General features: G+C 37.3%; 4 protein-coding genes and 3 non-coding genes across 8 annotated transcripts; 6 read left to right on the forward strand and 1 right to left on the reverse strand.

The window, feature by feature from the left end:
• The first annotated feature begins 1,888 nt into the window (after window positions 1-1,888).
• On the forward strand, window positions 1,889-9,047 carry LOC137738104 (uncharacterized). The gene is made up of 21 exons (XM_068477713.1): window positions 1,889-2,305; window positions 2,490-2,575; window positions 2,668-2,769; window positions 2,977-3,083; window positions 3,166-3,266; window positions 3,426-3,513; window positions 3,919-4,007; window positions 4,360-4,499; window positions 4,601-4,757; window positions 4,867-5,002; window positions 5,195-5,291; window positions 5,735-5,864; window positions 6,213-6,272; window positions 6,419-6,537; window positions 6,687-6,811; window positions 7,102-7,326; window positions 7,530-7,690; window positions 8,128-8,291; window positions 8,423-8,505; window positions 8,597-8,682; window positions 8,762-9,047. Exons 1-21 carry the CDS (start codon window positions 2,093-2,095, stop codon window positions 8,903-8,905), a joined length of 2,613 nt encoding a protein of 870 aa, XP_068333814.1. The 5' UTR covers window positions 1,889-2,092; the 3' UTR covers window positions 8,906-9,047.
• Window positions 9,048-9,648: 601 nt separating this feature from the next.
• LOC137738108 (putative F-box protein At4g17565) lies at window positions 9,649-10,905 on the reverse strand. The gene has a single exon (XM_068477718.1). The coding sequence runs from the start codon at window positions 10,864-10,866 to the stop codon at window positions 9,649-9,651; it is 1,218 nt and encodes a 405-aa protein (XP_068333819.1). The 5' UTR covers window positions 10,867-10,905.
• A 2,338-nt stretch (window positions 10,906-13,243) lies between these two features.
• LOC137738111 (large ribosomal subunit protein uL22y) lies at window positions 13,244-15,881 on the forward strand. Its single transcript, XM_068477725.1, has 7 exons — window positions 13,244-13,331; window positions 13,484-13,520; window positions 13,646-13,686; window positions 14,877-15,107; window positions 15,199-15,301; window positions 15,390-15,457; window positions 15,583-15,881. The coding sequence occupies exons 1-7, from the start codon at window positions 13,329-13,331 to the stop codon at window positions 15,646-15,648; spliced, it is 549 nt and encodes a 182-aa protein (XP_068333826.1). The 5' UTR covers window positions 13,244-13,328; the 3' UTR covers window positions 15,649-15,881.
• On the forward strand, window positions 14,119-14,260 carry LOC137738542 (small nucleolar RNA snoR74). The gene has a single exon (XR_011068985.1). It is a non-coding gene; the product is annotated as a small nucleolar RNA snoR74 (small nucleolar RNA).
• LOC137738540 (small nucleolar RNA snoR74) lies at window positions 14,302-14,444 on the forward strand. The gene has a single exon (XR_011068983.1). It is a non-coding gene; the product is annotated as a small nucleolar RNA snoR74 (small nucleolar RNA).
• On the forward strand, window positions 14,484-14,626 carry LOC137738541 (small nucleolar RNA snoR74). Its single transcript, XR_011068984.1, has one exon. It is a non-coding gene; the product is annotated as a small nucleolar RNA snoR74 (small nucleolar RNA).
• Window positions 15,882-16,969: 1,088 nt separating the features above from the next.
• LOC137738112 (signal peptidase complex subunit 1-like) lies at window positions 16,970-17,907 on the forward strand. 2 transcript variants are annotated; one of them, XM_068477727.1, is made up of 3 exons: window positions 16,970-17,040; window positions 17,282-17,322; window positions 17,445-17,907. In XM_068477727.1, the coding sequence occupies exon 3, from the start codon at window positions 17,445-17,447 to the stop codon at window positions 17,724-17,726; it is 282 nt and encodes a 93-aa protein (XP_068333828.1). In that variant the 5' UTR covers window positions 16,970-17,040; window positions 17,282-17,322; the 3' UTR covers window positions 17,727-17,907. The 2 variants fall into 2 exon arrangements, with proteins under 2 accessions (XP_068333828.1, XP_068333827.1); XM_068477726.1 differs by lacking the exon at window positions 16,970-17,040 and having other exon boundaries at window positions 17,148-17,322.
• Window positions 17,908-17,933: the final 26 nt, after the last annotated feature.

Below are 17,933 nucleotides of genomic sequence, written 5' to 3' on the forward strand. Positions count from 1 at the left end.
TGGGCCTGAAGCAACCATTAAATTTGGGAGGAACGAAAGAAAAGAATTTCTAAAGTGAACAGACTCATGGCTGGTTTACTATGCTTTAAAAAAAAATTGTTTTGTTGTATCGTGAGAATAAGCAATTGTGAAATAAAGCAGCAGAATGTTTGGTAAAATTTTTTGTAAAAGTAATTTTGGAAAAAAAACAGTATTATAGTATTTGGTAAACTTTTATGTAAAACAGCTGTGACGGTGTGAAATGATCAAAAAGGATATAATACTATATATGCTATTAATTTAATTTTCTTAACAAATAAAGGTGAATTACTAAATATACTTTATTTTTAAAAGAAAAATATTTATAAACTTTATCTTAAATATTAATTAGTATGATAAACTACTTCAATTGAAATATTTTAGACTGAATAGCTAAGATTCATTAGTGCAATATTGTTGAAAGTAGTCTAATTAGATGCATTCATCAATTATATTTGTAAAATAAAACAGTAACGTGTTTGATAAATTATATCTGTAAAAGTGCTTTTATCAAAAAATGCAGTGTTATAGTATTTGATAAATTTTTATATAAAAATTGTGTAAAATGGCATTTATAATAGTTACTCTTTACCATTTTTTATCATGATATTATGATATTTATAATTTTGTTTTATTCTATTATCTTCTTAGGGATCATTTCTTCTACCTTATCCCTTTTCTTTTTTTTTTGCAGAACCTTTGTACTTCTCCCTTCCGCCGCTCACTCCTCTCTCCCCCTTCTCTCTCTGACTCTCTCTGCCAAATCCTAAGGAAGGTTGGGTCGCATCAACCGATTCGCGGAGGAATGATGGACTCCGATTTCGTGACGAATCATCGGTGTTAGTGGTGAAGGCATCAAGACCTTCCAGTTGAGATTTTGGGTGTCAAGCAAAATGATGCAAATCTAGCATTCTTTGTGCGATCCAGATTTTGACAAAGCCCATAAATTCGACAAAGAGGCCCTGAAATTCGACAAAGCCCATAAATCCGACGAAAATCCCGTCGCTGCTGTCACATAAATCCGAACAAGCTTAGAAATTCAATGATGGAGAGCAAGGCTAGAGGAAAGAGGAAGAGAGGGCAAGATTGCCAATTTTTAAAAAGGGGTGTGATATTCACACACATCCTATTTTACTTCTCACACACCTTTTTAATTTTTGATCATCGGATCGAATGAATTAAAGAAGATCAACGAACATAAACTATCAAAGGATGTGTGATAAGTAAAATGAGGTGTGTGGATAGCATACCCCTTGAAAAATTCATTTAATGTTACTGTGAAAAAAAAAATAGTTTATTAAAGTTGGGATTTGCAACTTCCTATTTTTAGTTTTTTTTCATCTAAAACTGTGGAAAAAAAAGTTAAATTTAAATATTTACCAAAGATAAAAAAACTCCCAGCTTTTTTTTTATACCTGTTTTTTTTTATAAGTTAAGCAGTACCAAACTGGTACTCAACAGTGAGTAACACCTTTGTGTCTCTGTCCAAGTCTGAGTCATTAATCCCATCATCTGCATTAAATGAAAATATTGCTCGAGCAAGTTAAATGTGTTTATCCATTTATCCTGTGTCAAATATGTTTGTGAAATAGTCATTTAGTATTACGGTTTAGTAGGTATTCATTTTAATTTGTAAGTAAAGAAATTTTAAGTTCAATTTTTACTAAAAACGAATTTAAACTATATTATTATTGTTTCCTGGTTGTGAAACTTAACCTACTCTACTCTTTTATCCTATTATAGATAATATCGTTTTTTGAAAAATAAAAAAAAATTTAAACCAAATTTTAATTAATACCCATAACTTTTATGAACTCCTTTAAAATCCCACAGATTTTCTTAAAATATTTAAAACAGGGTCCAAAAACGTCCAAACAGCCCGCAATTTCCACAACTTCGTATTAGTCGCCTGCTTCTAGACAATCACAACGTCCCTTAGCGGGGAAGGTAGTTCTATGCGTACGCACTTCTCCATTCGCCGACTTCCTTCACCTCTCCAAACCAAAACCCACCATCTCCAATCGTCACTCCACAAATCCGCAGACTCACCAACTGCAGAGAGATCGGCAAAAAAATGGCGTTGGGTTTCAGCCCCGGCGACGCAGCCGGCTTCAAGTTCCTGCTCATTTTGGTGGTGACGTACGGCCTCATGGCGGCGCTGGTTCACTCCATACTCTACATGCGCTTCATCAAGCCGCTCGAGATCGACGCTCCTCTCGATCGCTTCTCGGAAGCCAGAGCTGTCGAGCACGTTCGAGTCTTGACCCAAGAGATCGACGGCCGCCAGGTGAGCTCATTTTTCAATGCCCTCACTGCATTTTTATCCCTTTTTTGTCCAAATTGAAGAAAAAACAATTTGAGATTTTTTTTTTCTGGGTTTGATTTGAATTCGCCATTGTTTGGAGAGACTGGGTACACTGTTTGGTTTATGGGTTGAGGTACTTATTTGCAGTTTCCTAATTTGTTGATAGGAAGGGCGTCCTGGCTTGACAGAAGCTGCTCGATACATTACAGGGCAGTTGGAAATGATAAAGAAGCGAGCTGGGTCCAATATTAGGTCTGTATAAACCATAAAGATTGCTTATTTATTATTTATTCATTGTTCTTTGGAGTTCCGTGATGATGGTGCCTAAATTTTTATACTTGCAGAATTGAGATAGAAGAGTCCGTTGTTAATGGAACCTTTAATATGATGTTTCTGGGCCATAGCATTTCTCTTGGTTACAGAAACCACACAAATATTGTGATGAGGTAACTATACACATTTTCGATTACTTTAATTTCTTATCAATATGCTGCCGGTCTCAGTTTTGTCACAACTTATTGCCGTAGTGATAAGTATCTATGTTGTGTTTATCAAAGTTATAGGAATATGATGAGTAATGTAGCGGCGTTGATGTTTTCATCATGCTGCAGTTTAGAAAATGTCACTGCACATTAAGTTTTATTCAATGGCAGGATATCATCGAAATATTCACAAGACGATGAACCGTCAGTTTTGTTAAATGGACATTTTGACAGTCCACTTGCTTCCCCAGGTGCTGCTGATTGCGGTTCGTGTGTAGGTGGGTAGAAACAAAATTTAATTTTTTTTAATCATTTCATGCATGTTCATGCCATTTTCTTTATTTTCCTATTCTTTTGCAGCATCAATGCTTGAAATAGCGAGGCTAATTGTGGATTCTGGATGGGTTCCTCCTCGGCCTGTTATTTTTCTTTTTAATGGTGCTGAAGAGCTTTTTTTGTTGGTAAGTTGTTTCCATAATATTTAGTCTGGAAATTGAATCATTTGCTACCAATTCAGGTTTTATATAGTTAAAAAAAAAAATTAAAAAAAAAAAATTTTGAGCTTTTTATTGGCATCTGATATGTTTAAGCTCATTGGAGGTGATTTCTTACCCTATTAGGGTTCTCATGGCTTCATGAAGACACATCAATGGCATGATACCATTGGGGCTTTTATAAATGTGGAGGCATCAGGGACAGGCGGTCCTGGTAGGATATCATCACTTGTCAATATTATTTTCTGCAAGATGTTTAGGTGTTTGTTTGACTTGTTGCTGCTATTCCAGAGTGTCACTAGTTGATGGCTATTGCTTTTCCTTTCCTTTGATAAATTAGGAACAGTTTTTCACCTAGAATACTCAAACTACCTTGCTTGGATGACTGAATTATAGTTTAAGTTGTCTTGAACAGATGGGATGCATTTGCTTTGGGAAATATCTTTTCCAGATGATCTCTTGATGTGACCTTATTGGCATAAATATTGATTACATTCTGGAATTGTCATCTTTACTACAGAAAACATGAATTTCATTTTTATTTTCATGGATTTGTCAAACTGGAATTTTTTGGTGCTGCAACATTCTCTGTTGATTTCTGTACTCTTGACTTTTGCAGATTTAGTTTGTCAATCAGGACCTGGTTCCTGGCCCTCTCAGGTCTATGCTGAATCAGCCGTATATCCCATGGCACATAGCGCAGCTCAGGTTAATATTTGTCTTTTGCAGTACTTTTTATCACTTTTCATTTTGATGGGTGCAGTTTATTCTCACTTGCTCATTCATTTGATATACATTGTTGTGTTTTTAAAGTGATTAGTTTTGCCTCCTGATAAATGCATCAGGTAAATTTTTCTGTAACTCCAGTTTCATATTAATAGTGAAAATGGATAGGCGTGATATTTTTTACTCACTTGATTCTACCCATTATAACGCTATGATCTTCTAGTACCTTTAGAATATTTAGTGGCAATACTAATTCAGATAATATATTTTTTTTTTTAGTTTGTCTTATTTTATAAGTTGACATACTTATGAACACATTCTGTGCCATCTGCAGGATGTTTTTCCTGTTATTCCTGGAGATACAGATTTCCGGATTTTTTCTCGAGATTATGGCAACATTCCAGGCTTGGATATTATCTTTCTTCTTGGTGGTTATTTTTATCATACATCCTATGATACAGTGGAGAGACTATTGTACGCATTACAACTGCTATTTTGGTACATATTTACTTAATTTGATTTTTCGAACCACTTTGTCCCTAAGCACTTCCTCTGATACATTCCAATGCCTCCAGACCTGGAAGTATGCAAGCTCGTGGAGAGAATTTGGTTAGCATAATTAAGGCCTTCACCAATTCTTCTAAGCTACAAGTTATACATGAAAGAGAGTCTAATGGATATCAGTACGATGGAGAGCATGCTGTTTTCTTTGATTATTTATCATTGTTTATGGTACGGTACAAAGCTGGTGATTTGTGGTATTTTCGTGATACTGTTAATTTGACATGTCCTCAGCTGATATGTGATACTCGTCCTCACTCTCTAATGATGAATATTACAGATATACTATACACGGAAGGTAGCCATGCTACTTCACAGTATTCCTATTGCCATCTTCTTAGCCATGCCCATTTTTAGCCACAATCAGAATCGTGGGCTCCTTTCTTGTTTTTCAACTTTCTGTGATTTTACAAAAGGTAAATCCACTACTTTTCAATTTGAACACCTTCATGCAACCTTATTGCTAAGAGTCCTAGTTGTTGCACCCGAAAAATTTGGTTATCTACTTGGTGCGCTGGATTCATTATTTAACTCACGTCTGTCTTTTGTAAACTTTGACATCTTATCAAGAATTTTCAACATTGTTGTCCAATTTGTTAATTTTGCAGGAACAATTTTCCATGCCACTGGGATTCTTCTGGCAATTGTATTTCCAGTTATCTTTGCCATCCTGAGATTGCTGTTCACTAGTCGTGCTATGAACTGGTGGGTTCATATTTTGTTGAGTTTAACCTTATAAATTATAGCCCTGTTGTTTTTTGAAATAGCATTGAGCTTTTCCGTAAGGATTTTTGTATGAGTCTAGCTTTTTATCAAAGTTGAACTTTTCAGTAGAATTTAATTATGCTCATTGGTCAGACACATCAGTGAAGCACATACCATTGATGAAAGGGCTGCCCATTTTAGTCAAAGGTTTATAGTGATTACGGATAAAGTTTTTTCCAACTCAATTGAATTAGTGTGCCTTTCTTGGTTGAAGTTCTGGATCATATTGTATTCGTAAATGAAGTTAAAGTATGATTTCTAGTCGACTAGTTGTAGGTCCTACAAAAAGAAGAGAAAAGAACTCTTATCTAAGCTCCTGATGTGTATTTTGAAGATGCACTTTATACCTTGAAATTCTCACTGACCTTTTGGGTCAAATGCAGGTTTGCTCATCCATATTTGGCTTACTTGATGTTCATTCCCTGCTCACTTGTTGGTATGTTGATTCCCAGAATTATTTGGAGTAGCTTTCCCCTCTCCCAAGATGCCTCAGGTCTCAAATCTTTAAAGGAGGTACTCTTATGCACCAGACAAGACCAAGTTTATCTTTATTTTTCAATAGAAGAAGGTTGTGGGGAAATGTTTTTTCTTTTTCTATGTATTCGTTGAAAACTTATAGATTTCTTTTAATTCCCATTTATTACATTCTCTTGTCTGTCAATCAGCTTGCATTGAATAAGAAAAGATTTTGAAGCTATGACCTGTAAAGTTTGCATGGGCTTATACTTCTACCTTATAGATTAATTTGGTGATATCATGTCTCTATTTCAGTCTGTAGACCTATTGGGTAATGCCTGTGCATATCAGTAATCCCAGTATGTTAAGTTAGCAAATAAATTATCATACGCTTGAACCTTGCAGGCTTTATCTGATGAAGCGAGGTTTTGGGGAGCATTTGGATTATACGCTATATTAACTATGGTAAGTAGCATGGTTACCTTTTACGTCAGATGGTTTCACTTAAAAGTTTTACTGATCACTTAAAAGGATGAATCATGAACTTAAGTTGCGTAACTCATATTTGTTTAGTTCACCCTGAGACAGCTAAAACTATTTAGTGAAAGCAGGCTTACCTTTTAGGTGGGCTCAGTGGAGGCTTCTTGACTTTTTCAATGTCCGTATCTATGCTTCCTGGATGGATTTCATATTGCTTATCAGTCAAGTTATTTGGTCGCCAGTCACTCAGGTACTGGTTTCCACAGTTCTTAAAGTTATAATGTTACTGGTTTGTTTGTGCGTTTCCTTTCTTACAGTTCTCATTAACATTTTAGTCCTGTTCTCACAGTTCGAAAAGACATTACAGTTCTTTAACTGAACATATATCATTTCTCTCAGGTCAACATTGTTTTACATGTTACCTATAGTTCCATGCCTTGCATACTCTGTATATTTTGGTGGATTTCTTTTACAATTTCTGGTCGAAAAGCTGGGTATGATGGGTGCTTTGCCACCTCCATATGGTTAGTATTTTTGAAATTTCATTTTTTATTGCTGGTATGTGTTACCTTCACATTTAATTTATTGTGTTGTTCAAGGTTTTTTGTGCTTGAATCAATATATGGTCTTCATTTGGATCATAATTCTGTATGATACTTTGTGGTTTGTGCTTGTAATAGAACAAGATCATTAAGATTTTGTTGTTAAATACGGTTCATTCTGATACTTTGAATTATGCTGCAAGTACTTTGGATTCCCGTTATGCAAAAATTCAACAAAAATCTTCTTTTAATCTTCAGTTATATTCTTGCAGGTTATTTTATTCCTGATGTTGCGATGGCAGCAATAGTTGGAGTTGTGACTGGTTGGTGTGTAGGCCCTCTGATACCTATTTCTGGTCGCTGGTTAGCTAGGTCATCCATTTTGCAAGTTTTGCTGCACATTAGTGTGCTAGGCTTGGCTTTGTCATCTCAGTTCTTTCCCTACAGTGCGGACGCTCCTAAGAGGATTATTTTCCAGCATACGTTTCTTACTGCAGGTATCCATGCTAGCGAAAGCTAACCTGTTATGTGATAGTTATGATAGATGAAGCAGGCCATGGTTTTTAAAATGTTTGCAAATCCATCCAACTAATATTAGTTTCAACTAGTAGTTATTTATTTCTTTACTTTTCATCTTTGCTTTCCTTTATATTGGATTTGTCCTACACCCTATGCAAACAGTTTTTCTTCTGTGTGACAGATGCAAATCAGGTCGTGGAGTCGAGCTATGATTTTTCTGTCGTAGATTCCAATTCTTTACTTTTCCTATTTAAACATGCACCGGAGGCGGCAAAGGAATTGCACATTACTTCAGAGTTATCTTTTAAAACTGCAAATTTATCTCAGCGGGAGAATTTTATGGTATGTAAGATTGTAATGAGTTTACGTCAATTTACTATTAAAGACAGCCTTCTATGACCTTTTTAATCTCTAGTGCTTATCCTTGAGATTGGATCACTCATCCTAGAGTATTACCCGTGGTCCTCGTGTCCTGCAATCATTGTTCTTTGTGTCTATGATCTATTACCTGAATGAACTTCTTACCGATGTTATCGCAGCAAAAATATGTCTATACTCTCACTAAAAAATCAAATATAAGTCCTCATTCCAAATTCTTCCATTCAAACTAGCGTAAGATGTACTCGAGATTCAAGGGCAACCCTACAGCCTTACTGTAATCCATGGATAACTTGTTCGTGCACATTAATTGCTATGCTCAGTTAATTGTTCAATATTAATTTGAAACATGGGCACCGTGGATGAAAAATTATCTGATGGCCTTTTGTATGTATGTTTAGGGACTTTTTCCTGTGTCGTTTTTGTTCTCAAGAAGCTTGAAGTTCCCTGCAAAAAGTGATGGTATTTTGAAGCAATACAAACAGTTCCCCCATCTGTCTACTTATGAGCCACATAAGGTTTTCAGCGAGGGATCTCGGAGAGTATACCTGCAACTGTCTTTAGGGTGAGTAAAACAAACCACCACATTCATGACCTACTCTTGGATACAGAATAGGCTTTCTATATGGTTTTTCTGGATTATTCTTTTAATTTCGGTTGCAAGTTTTAAAGCTTTTTGTGATACCTTCATGTCAGTTCCTTGGAGGAGGTTTGGGTTACCGTCGTCAATATAACAGGCCCTTTATCGAGCTGGTCATTTGCAGACAATACACTTCCAGGTAACGGAATGTCTTTTGCATTTTTATTTTTTGATAGACACATTTACCTTTTCACACAGTGTACGCTTATGCTTGAGAAAAATTGCAACAGCTACTGAAACAAATGATGGAGGTCCACCGTCATATATATGCCGGCTTAGTGGAGCTAGCTCTGAGAATTGGAACTTCTGGTTAGAGGTAAAACTCTTTCAACTGGTGTTAATTTATTTTCTTCCAGCTCTGTCCGTTTCTAAAATTTTGCTTTCGATAATTGCAGGCTAGCGGTTCTGAAGATTTGAGGGTTGATGTTGCTGTCATAGACCAATATATAGTTGACGAAACAAAGAAGCTGAGAGGCCTTTTTCCGGAGTGGGTGGATGTCGTTGCTTACTCGAGCTTCTTGTCGAGTTATATCTTCTAGTTTTATTTTAACTTCTGCAATGCTAAAGACGAGTTTGAAATATTCATTCAAACGTTCTGCAATAAGATTCTTAACTTCTGCTCGCATAACAATATTCGTGTGCTTTAAAACACGTATATCAAATAATAAACGCGACATAACATAGAAACACAGAAGCGATCAATCCGCTAAGAGCGCGTTTACATATGTTTTCCCGAATGAGTTGTGGAAAATATTGTACTTGGACGCTGCACACTAGTTGTGCAGCTATCACCGTCCGTTGGGAACAAACCAAACGAGTGATGAACGAGTTCGTGAAGTAAATCGAAGAACTCGATTTCTGGAAAATCCCGAGTTGATTGCTGACATTGCTGTCTGATTTTCGCCCAAACATTACGCCCGACCACCCAAGCGTTCCACGTTCTCCCACTTCTCATCAACAAAATTCAACCTATATATAAGAAAGCGCAAGGTATAATCTTCGAGACTTGGTAGGTTATTAATCTTATCGTCATCATCATCAGAAAATTTGTTTTCGTAGTCATTACCGTTATCAAATTTTACCTCTTTACCGTTATCAAATCATGCTTGCATTCCTCTCACGTAATTATTTTCTATTGACGATACATCACATAATTGGCAAATTTGGTCCGAAAAATTGGTCGACCTAACGTTATTCTTTCTTGTAACTAATCTAAGCTAGCTGTGTACTGTACTGTGTAGACGAAAACAAAACATGTTTAAAAGCTTCCACTTTATTCAACTCACTGTGGATTGGGAACAATCCAAACGGGTTCCGAATTATTATTTCTGTTCTCAGCCAGTCGAGATTTATAGAGCGACTTAACAACTTTGGTTTCTAAATTGTATACTCCAAGATGAAATTCAAAAAAATCACAAGGCCGCCCATCGGGCACCAAGTCACTCACCTCAGCTGTGAAGTAAATCGAGTTTTCTTCGAGTTCTGGCAATTTATGGGTGGATAACGACGTGGCTGGTAGATTTTCAACAAGAAATATAGCACGATCGCCCAAAGAGTCAACCTTCTCCCACATTTTGGCATCAAAGTTTAACTTGTAGACATAAAAGGGCACTGATATTTCATCCCAACTAGGGTAGAGCAACGGTCCGTGCTCCACAAGCAAAATCTCACCCATCGACTCCACCAACCGATGCCTTATGCCGTCGCCATCACCGTAAACCATTTGCTCCATCAAAGGTTGTAACTCCATGGTTTTCTTGGGATGATTGTAGGTTTCACCGAAGTCCCAAACATGAACTGAGTGGTCGCTGCATAATGCAAACAAATGGCAATTGTGGAACACAATCTCACAGTACTTACGTTCTCTAACTAAGTCTAGCTTGGTCCACGCAGTGTTACCTCCGCCATGCTTATAGAATTCTAGACGTCCTACACCCCCGCCGTGACTCGCCACCACAACGACAAAGTTGTGGTTGCGAGAGGGGTTACAGGATAGGACAACTTTGGAAATGTGAGGAACGTGCAACGGAGGAAGCGTCCGACTTTCACCACAAATTGGATTGGCAAGGTAAATGATTTCTTTGAATATCTCCCCGGCTTTCGGATTCCAAATAGCTAGCCACCCATGTGATGATCCCACACACCGAGACCAATAAGAGTCGTCACGTAAGCCTCTAAACACATTCCTCTTGATCCTGTAAACCTTTTCCTCAGCTAGGCTAAAGAAGCAGCCCTCCTCCTCCTCCACATCAGGATCACTAGGGAGGCGCTTCTTCCGGCGTTGAGCGGGGAGCATGAGCCATGGAGATTGAGGCAGTGGTGTGTAAGATGGGCCGGAGACGTACGATTTTGCAGCGTGATTCCAAGAAGGACAAACAGCTTTGAATCGAAGGGTGTGGACGAAATATGAGGGAAGCTTTTCCAGGAGCAACTGCAGTAATTCTGGTGGGATCTCAGACCACCTTGGTACTTTCGTAGAATTTGTGTTACTTGATCTCATCCTCCTCCGTGCAATGGTGGAGTGGCTTCTCAGACACCTTTCCGATGTTTTTTGTTTGTGGCTGCATCATTTGCATTTGTTAATTAGGGTTTTTATCTGTTGGGTGGTTGGTGGTTTGCTTTTGGCTTAGGGTTGACTTTGATTGGGCTTCCATTAGTGCTTATATTTTGGTATTTGGGCCCACCTTTTTTTTTAATTAATATTGTATGTGGGTCCTCTTCGCACTTTCATTTTTTCTTTTCACATATCATTGTTAATTTTTGTTCATTGATTTTATTTAATTCATTCGATCCGAACACTAAAAATTGAGAGGGATGTGTGAAAGGTAAAAATAAGTGTTTGAATAGCACCACCTTAAATTAATATTCTATTTCTCTCTCGTTTATCACCGTTGCTCATAAAAAATGCTAGAGAGATCACATTTTTGTACTAATATCTGATGTACACATATCATATCAATTAATAAATTTATTTAATTAGATATTGTGAATCACTTGCCACAATATATGGTACCCTGATACCGTATAATTATGTGGCAACCAAGAAATCTAGAATTTTTTCTTACGTTATATAACTCAAACCATGAAACTAGCAGCTATTAATAGAAAGTAAAAATGGATAGATTAATAAGAAAGGAGTAAAGAAAGGAGCATGTGTGGTGCATTAGTGAGAGGAGAATTCCCTCTCCTCCTACTTTTCTCACCTCCCATCCCCTCCTGTAATCTAGACAAACAATCATGGGTGGCTTGTGAAAGAGGAAGAGGGTAAGTGGTGGTGTGAACAGTGGTGAAGAAGAGGAAGGATGATTGAACAAAAATAATAAAAGATATAAAATATAGCTCATTAAATATGTGGCACGGCTCTAAACTATTAGATTTATTATGAACGATCTAAATTAAAAGAAGAGTTAGAAGAGAAAGAAATAGAAAGAGAGAGAATCTAAATTTGCATTAGTGTGGCCGTGAGATACAGTTATCGAAAAACGGGAGAGCAAAGGGTGAATTGTTCTATTTGTGGGACTTTTTTTCTGTCAAATATTTGTACTGCTTTTCGGCTTCGCATGATGAAACTCCCTCTCTCCGCCATCTCCCTCTCTTTCCTCAATCTCCGTTTTTATTATTCGACTTTTAGATGTTTTCTGTTTGTGTTCTTCGGGATCTGAAATTTTATTAGCATTTTTTTTCCTTTCTTCTTGTTTCTTTTTGGAAGAATTTAAAATTTTCAAAATTGTTTGGGATTTTAAACTATTTTTAACGGAAAAATTGTGGTTTTTTTTTTAAATAATAGATTTTGTTAGATTTGATGTTAAATTAGTTACAATAGAGTTCACGCTCACGTCGTCATGTAAATGCTCAACACCTTTCAACTACTGTGATAAATAATCACTTTAAAGAAAGTTGTGGTTGAGTGATCGGAATTGATTGCAATGGCGGTAGGTGGGTTTAGCTAGTGTATTGGCTATCATCAAAAGATTTGCATAAATTATTTGATATCATCGATGATATTGGACTAACTTCTCACAAATGCAAGAAAATTGTAGCTCAACTTGGTGAGATGAGAGCATTCACTTGATATTTGAGACCTGAGTTCAGTTGACCTCCGACATGTAAGCTAGAGTAGTGGAATTTACTAGTCACTAAATACTATGATTTTTGTGGTATTCTTCTTTATTTGTAAGTAAGAGGTCTTAGATTCAAATCTCGTAAAGGGGAATTCGATACCAAATTAGGTTGTCCATTGTGTGGTTTAGCCGAACTCCCCCCCTCCCCTTAGTATAAAATATATCGTTGTACTAAAAAAAATTTAATAAATTGAGGAAGATCACACATGGAACTAGCTACCTTCTCAATCAACTATTTTTTAGTAGAGCAACAATGTTAGTGAGTTAGATAGTTAGTTGTTTAGTGTAGAAAAATTGGTTACATAAATATGATTGCTTTCTGTTACTGCCATGAAACGCTAACTAGTATGTACTTAATTTTATTGACGGTATGGCTATGCCGGTAGGACAATGGTTTTTTTATTTTTTATTTTGATTTTTTTAACACTAAGGTGGTGGGGGAGTGGGCTAAGCCTCACAATGGGCGCATCATAATAATGCGGTTTAAATTCGCCTTTGGCAAGAATTAAAACTAAGACCTCTCACTTATGAGTGAAGAGGAATAGGGTTTAGGAATACCACTAGACCATAGTATAAAATGACAACAGTTTGTCTTTTTTTTTTTATATATTTATGTTTGAATTGGTCGTGGGTTTGTAAGGGAGCCCACTTAACAAACATTTCGTGGTTGCCATGAAGCCCAAAGCAGCTGAAGTGAGGGTCCATTAGCCTATTAGGTCTGGTTATTACTAGGGTTTCATTTCCATTTGTTTATATCAGAAGTCCCACACGAACTCTCCTCCTCTGCTAATATAAGCAAGGCGTAAACCCTTTCACTGAGGCAGAAGCCCCGTCAGCCGCAATGGTAACCCTACTCACCTCCTTCCTCTCTCTCTCTCTCTCTCTCTCTCTCTCTCTCTCTCTCTCCTTCTCTCCTGCGCGAAATCTAGTCCGTTTCTGAATCTCCGCGCCTTCAAATGCACTGACAGTGATTTTGTTTTTTATTTTATTTTTCAGGTGAAGTACTCAAGAGAGCCCGACAATATCACGAAGTGTATGTCCTCTTATCGTTTTACTGTTACAGATCGAATGGGTTTTTGTATACGAATCTTGGTTTCGTTTCTCTGGGAAAATTACTATGATCTGAATGTGGGGTTTCATTGATTTCGTTTGTTTCAGCTTGCAAAGCAAGAGGCTCTGACCTGAGGGTTCATTTCAAGGTATTGTTATTATTATTTGTTGGTCGTAGAGTTTAATGTTTCGAAGTTACATGCTTTTGGGTTTTTGTTCTACCTTGTTTTGTTCAAGTATGTGATGATTTGGTTGTGCAATGTGGCGTTTTGTTTAGGTTTCTGTTGCTTATTTGAATGAATCTACACTGTTTTTCGTTGTTGCGTAGAGATTAAGTAATACATGTAGCATTTTGAATTGGTGGTGTCGTTCTGCTTGTTTTTGTATGTGTGTGCAATTTAGTCAGAAAACATTTGGTTTCTAGTTTTACGGGTCTTGCGAGTTAGGAGTAGTCGGGCTTTTTAAGTTTGGACAATTTGGTCAAGATTGACACAAACTTGGTGATTTTATATGCATATACGTACACGCGCGCACACACACATGTACGTGCATTTAATTTAATTTCTTGAATCCTGTTGGACAAACAATCGGCGCTTTGTTGCCTTATGTGAACCGAGCTCTTGTATGCTTCAGGTAAATAACTAGCATTGTTCTTGGGTGAACCTATGTACTTTGCATTTGTTGCATTTTGTGACTGAAGGCTCAGTTAATGATGCCACATTTTTGTCATTTATGAATTTTTTCAAGTTTTTGAAACCTGATTCATAAAAGCAGGGCTTAGTTACCTTTTGTGAACTTGGCCCCCGTAAACTTCAGGAAAATCAGCAGCATTGTTTTTGGGTGAACCTCTGTACTATGCATCTGTTGCATTTTTGTGAATTAAGGTTCAGTTAATGATGCTACATTTGGTCATGTTTAAGTTTTTAAAATTTTTTAAACCTGATTTAAAAAAGCAGGGCTTAGTTACCTTCTGTGAACTTAGCTCCCGTAAACTTCAGGAAAATCAATTGCATTGTTTTTGGGTGAACCTCTGTACTTTGCATCTGTTGCATTTTTGTGACTGAAGGTTCAGTTAATGACGCCACATTTGCGCATGAATTATATATGTTTATTTTCATAACTCTAGTATAAGAAGAAGTAATTAATGAATCATGTATATCATCGGTGGATGGTACTTGTGTTTGCATCCAACTGGCCTTAGTAGGAACATGATTTGGCTCCCTTGTATGTGAGTGTTGACATTTGTAAAAACAATTTTACACATGTGTTTTTACAATTTTAGATTTTTTTCAATAACTATTTTTGAGGTTTGGACTTGCGTTGCTGTTGTGCTTAACAGAACACGAGGGAAACTGCATTTGCTATCAGAAAGTTAACCTTGGTCAAGGCAAAGCGATATTTGGAGGATGTTCTGGCTCACAAGCAGGCCATTCCCTTCCGTCGTTTCTGCCGTGGTGTTGGGCGTACTGCCCAGGCAAAGAACAGGCATTCCAATGGGCAAGGACGCTGGCCTGTCAAGTCTGCCAAGTTCATATTAGATTTGCTTAAGAATGCTGAGAGCAATGCTGAAGTGTGTTGCATCATCTTACACTCTGCGTATTACTTTGGTATTGTGATCTCTATTTTCCACGAAGACTAATAATTTCTATTTTTTCTTTCAGGTGAAGGGTTTGGATGTTGATTCCCTGATTGTATCTCACATCCAGGTCAACCAAGCACAGAAGCAAAGGCGCCGAACCTACAGGGCTCACGGAAGAATCAACCGTAAGTGCCAAGCGGTTATCCCCCTATCTTATTTTATTGTTGAGAATCTTTGTTTTGATATTGATTTATATTGCTAAACCTATTGCAGCATATATGTCATCTCCCTGCCATATTGAGCTGATCCTGTCTGAGAAGGAAGAACCCGTTAAGAAAGAGGTATTTTGAAAATTATACATCAAGTCGACAAAAAAAAAGGAAAATTATACATCAAGTACCTCTAATGTTGTTGAAAATGCGTGTTGCAAGTCGTGAAGTAATTTGATTATCTGTTATCGTTGCAGCCTGAGAGCCAGTTGGCAACCAGCAAATCGAAGAAGGCTGCTCTCAGAAGTGGTGCTTCCTCTTAGAGCGCATCATTCGACGAATCAAAGAGTTGCTGATTTCCTGTGATGAGGGTTTTTTGCTCTACTTTTTACATGGTTTGAGATGATGTTACATAGACAATTTTGCGGCCTCGTGTTGTTTTAGTACCAAGTTATGTTTTGGTTGGGGAATGTGCTTGAAAACTAATGCTAGAGATAGTTTCATAATGTACTTTATCATGCCCTATTATTGATTCAATGTCATTTTGTTGTCCCTTGCAAAAGGTCTGAAACATAAATTTTGGAACAGATCGGAAACTCGAATTTCGGAAACTTAAACTGTCTGATCGTTGTGTGACCAAGGAAAGCATGATCGCTCGCCTTTGATTTGAAATCAAGGGTTGAATTGAGCTTCTATAACTAGTGATTGGGAATGCGTTTACTGCAAGTGCTTTTGTTATAAGCGGAAACATGATTCAAACTGGGGAGGTAACTTGGAAATGCTTCTAGTTTGGTAAACACCCTCGGTCAAGCTTACCCGGGAGCTTTTTCTTAATATCCCTACTCTTAAGGAAAATGGGATTGAATAGAATTTTAACGTAAAGTTAACCAAAAATTGAGAACTTATATGGCAACGGGTACACCACCAAGTGGTGTCCGATATCAAGGGAGTGAAAACATATGAATAAAATCTACACGTCTTCATTTATCGACACTGAATGCCTTGCAATGTGTGTAAAATAGAGGGATTTGCAGAGACAAAAACGTGGGCTGATGCTCTTGGTAGGAGGTAGTATTGGTTCGCCATTATAAATTTGGAAGTAGAATTCTCTCTCCTCCAAATTTTTTCTCCTTGCCTTCTCTCTTCTCTCACTTGCCTTTTTTCTCTTTTTATAAAAAAGCCAACACAAGATGTTGACGCGGCTGAATTGGTCATAGCTCAAATTGAAGGGGACTGGAAAAAAAAATTAGGAAAACTAATGAAAAGAGCTTGAAAACTTTGAGTTTTAACGATAAGGACAAAATAAATGGTAAAGTGAATAGTATCAGGTTTGACTTTTTAGTGTAAAAATATGATTTTTCATTAAAGTGAACAGTACTGTAGGCTTTTCGTTAAAATTTCCAAAAAAATTTGGAGAAGAGAGAATCTCAACCATAAAATTTGTCCATGGGTTTGAAATCGCAGGACTGGTGGGGGAACTATCAATTGGGCTGGGTAAACCCAGAACTGAATCGACCCAAAAATAATCAAATCACTAGAGCAAACCACGTATGTGCCGTGCTTCTCTACCGTCAGATACAAAATCAACGTCTCTGATCTCTTGCCGAAGATTCAACGAGCGCCTCGATTTTTATTTTTTGTAATTTCGTCCCCTCGCAAATTCTCAGTGTCTCAGTTTCTCACTTCCGTGCTTTCGTCCGTTGGTCTGTTCGCAGGTAAAAACTCTCTCCTTTCCGTCCTCTCATGTAATTTCAGTTTCGATTTCTATAGATTGGTTGAAGGTCTAGGGTTTCCGATCCCAATTATTATCGAATTTTCTCCATTTCAATTCTGCCATTGATTTTTATGAATTTGATTGTTGGGCAGCCGAAGGATTTTCATAGCCAATCAAATTATTCTCATGATTTACAAGATCTCGTTAATTTTGTTTTCAAATTATGTTTCCTATTTTTCCAGGTTGCAGAGGAAGGAGTTGTTACCTAAGAGTTCATTTCAAGGTATTGTTTCTAGGGTTTTCCCGGTGCAGTTTCAAATGTTGAGAATTTGTTTCACTTTATTTAGTCTTTTAATTAATTAGGTTAATCGTAATAAGTTGTTTAATTTTCCGTTTAATTTGCAGATGGATTGGCAAGGGCAGAAGCTAGCTGAGCAGCTGATGCAGATACTGCTACTGGTCTTCGCCGTTGTGGGTTTCGCCACCGGTTACATAACCGGATCGTTCCAGATGATGACTCTGACTTATGCTGGTGGCGTGGTTCTCACCACATTGGTCACCATCCCCAATTGGCCCTTCTTCAATCGCCACCCCCTAAAGTGGTTGGACCCGAGCGAAGCCGACAAGCATCCCAAGCCGCAGCTGCAGCAGCTCGCGAGCTCGAAGAAGAAATCCTCCAAGAAGTAAGAAGTAGGTCATCACATCAATGGATTTAATGAGATATTAACATTGTTCTGAGACTTATATATTTTCAGCAGTCATACAATGAGACTAGAAGAGATTTTCTTGGTATTTGCTGCTGCGTTTATGTGATCTTGTTTTAATTGTTTGGTTTTCTGATTCAGAAATAGGAAGCCCTTTGATTTTCTTTTGATAGTTCATTAGGTAAACATT

The sequence above is a fragment of the Pyrus communis genome, chromosome 6, assembly GCF_963583255.1.
Source record: "Pyrus communis chromosome 6, drPyrComm1.1, whole genome shotgun sequence".
In the NCBI taxonomy this organism is placed as follows: Eukaryota; Viridiplantae; Streptophyta; class Magnoliopsida; order Rosales; family Rosaceae; genus Pyrus; species Pyrus communis.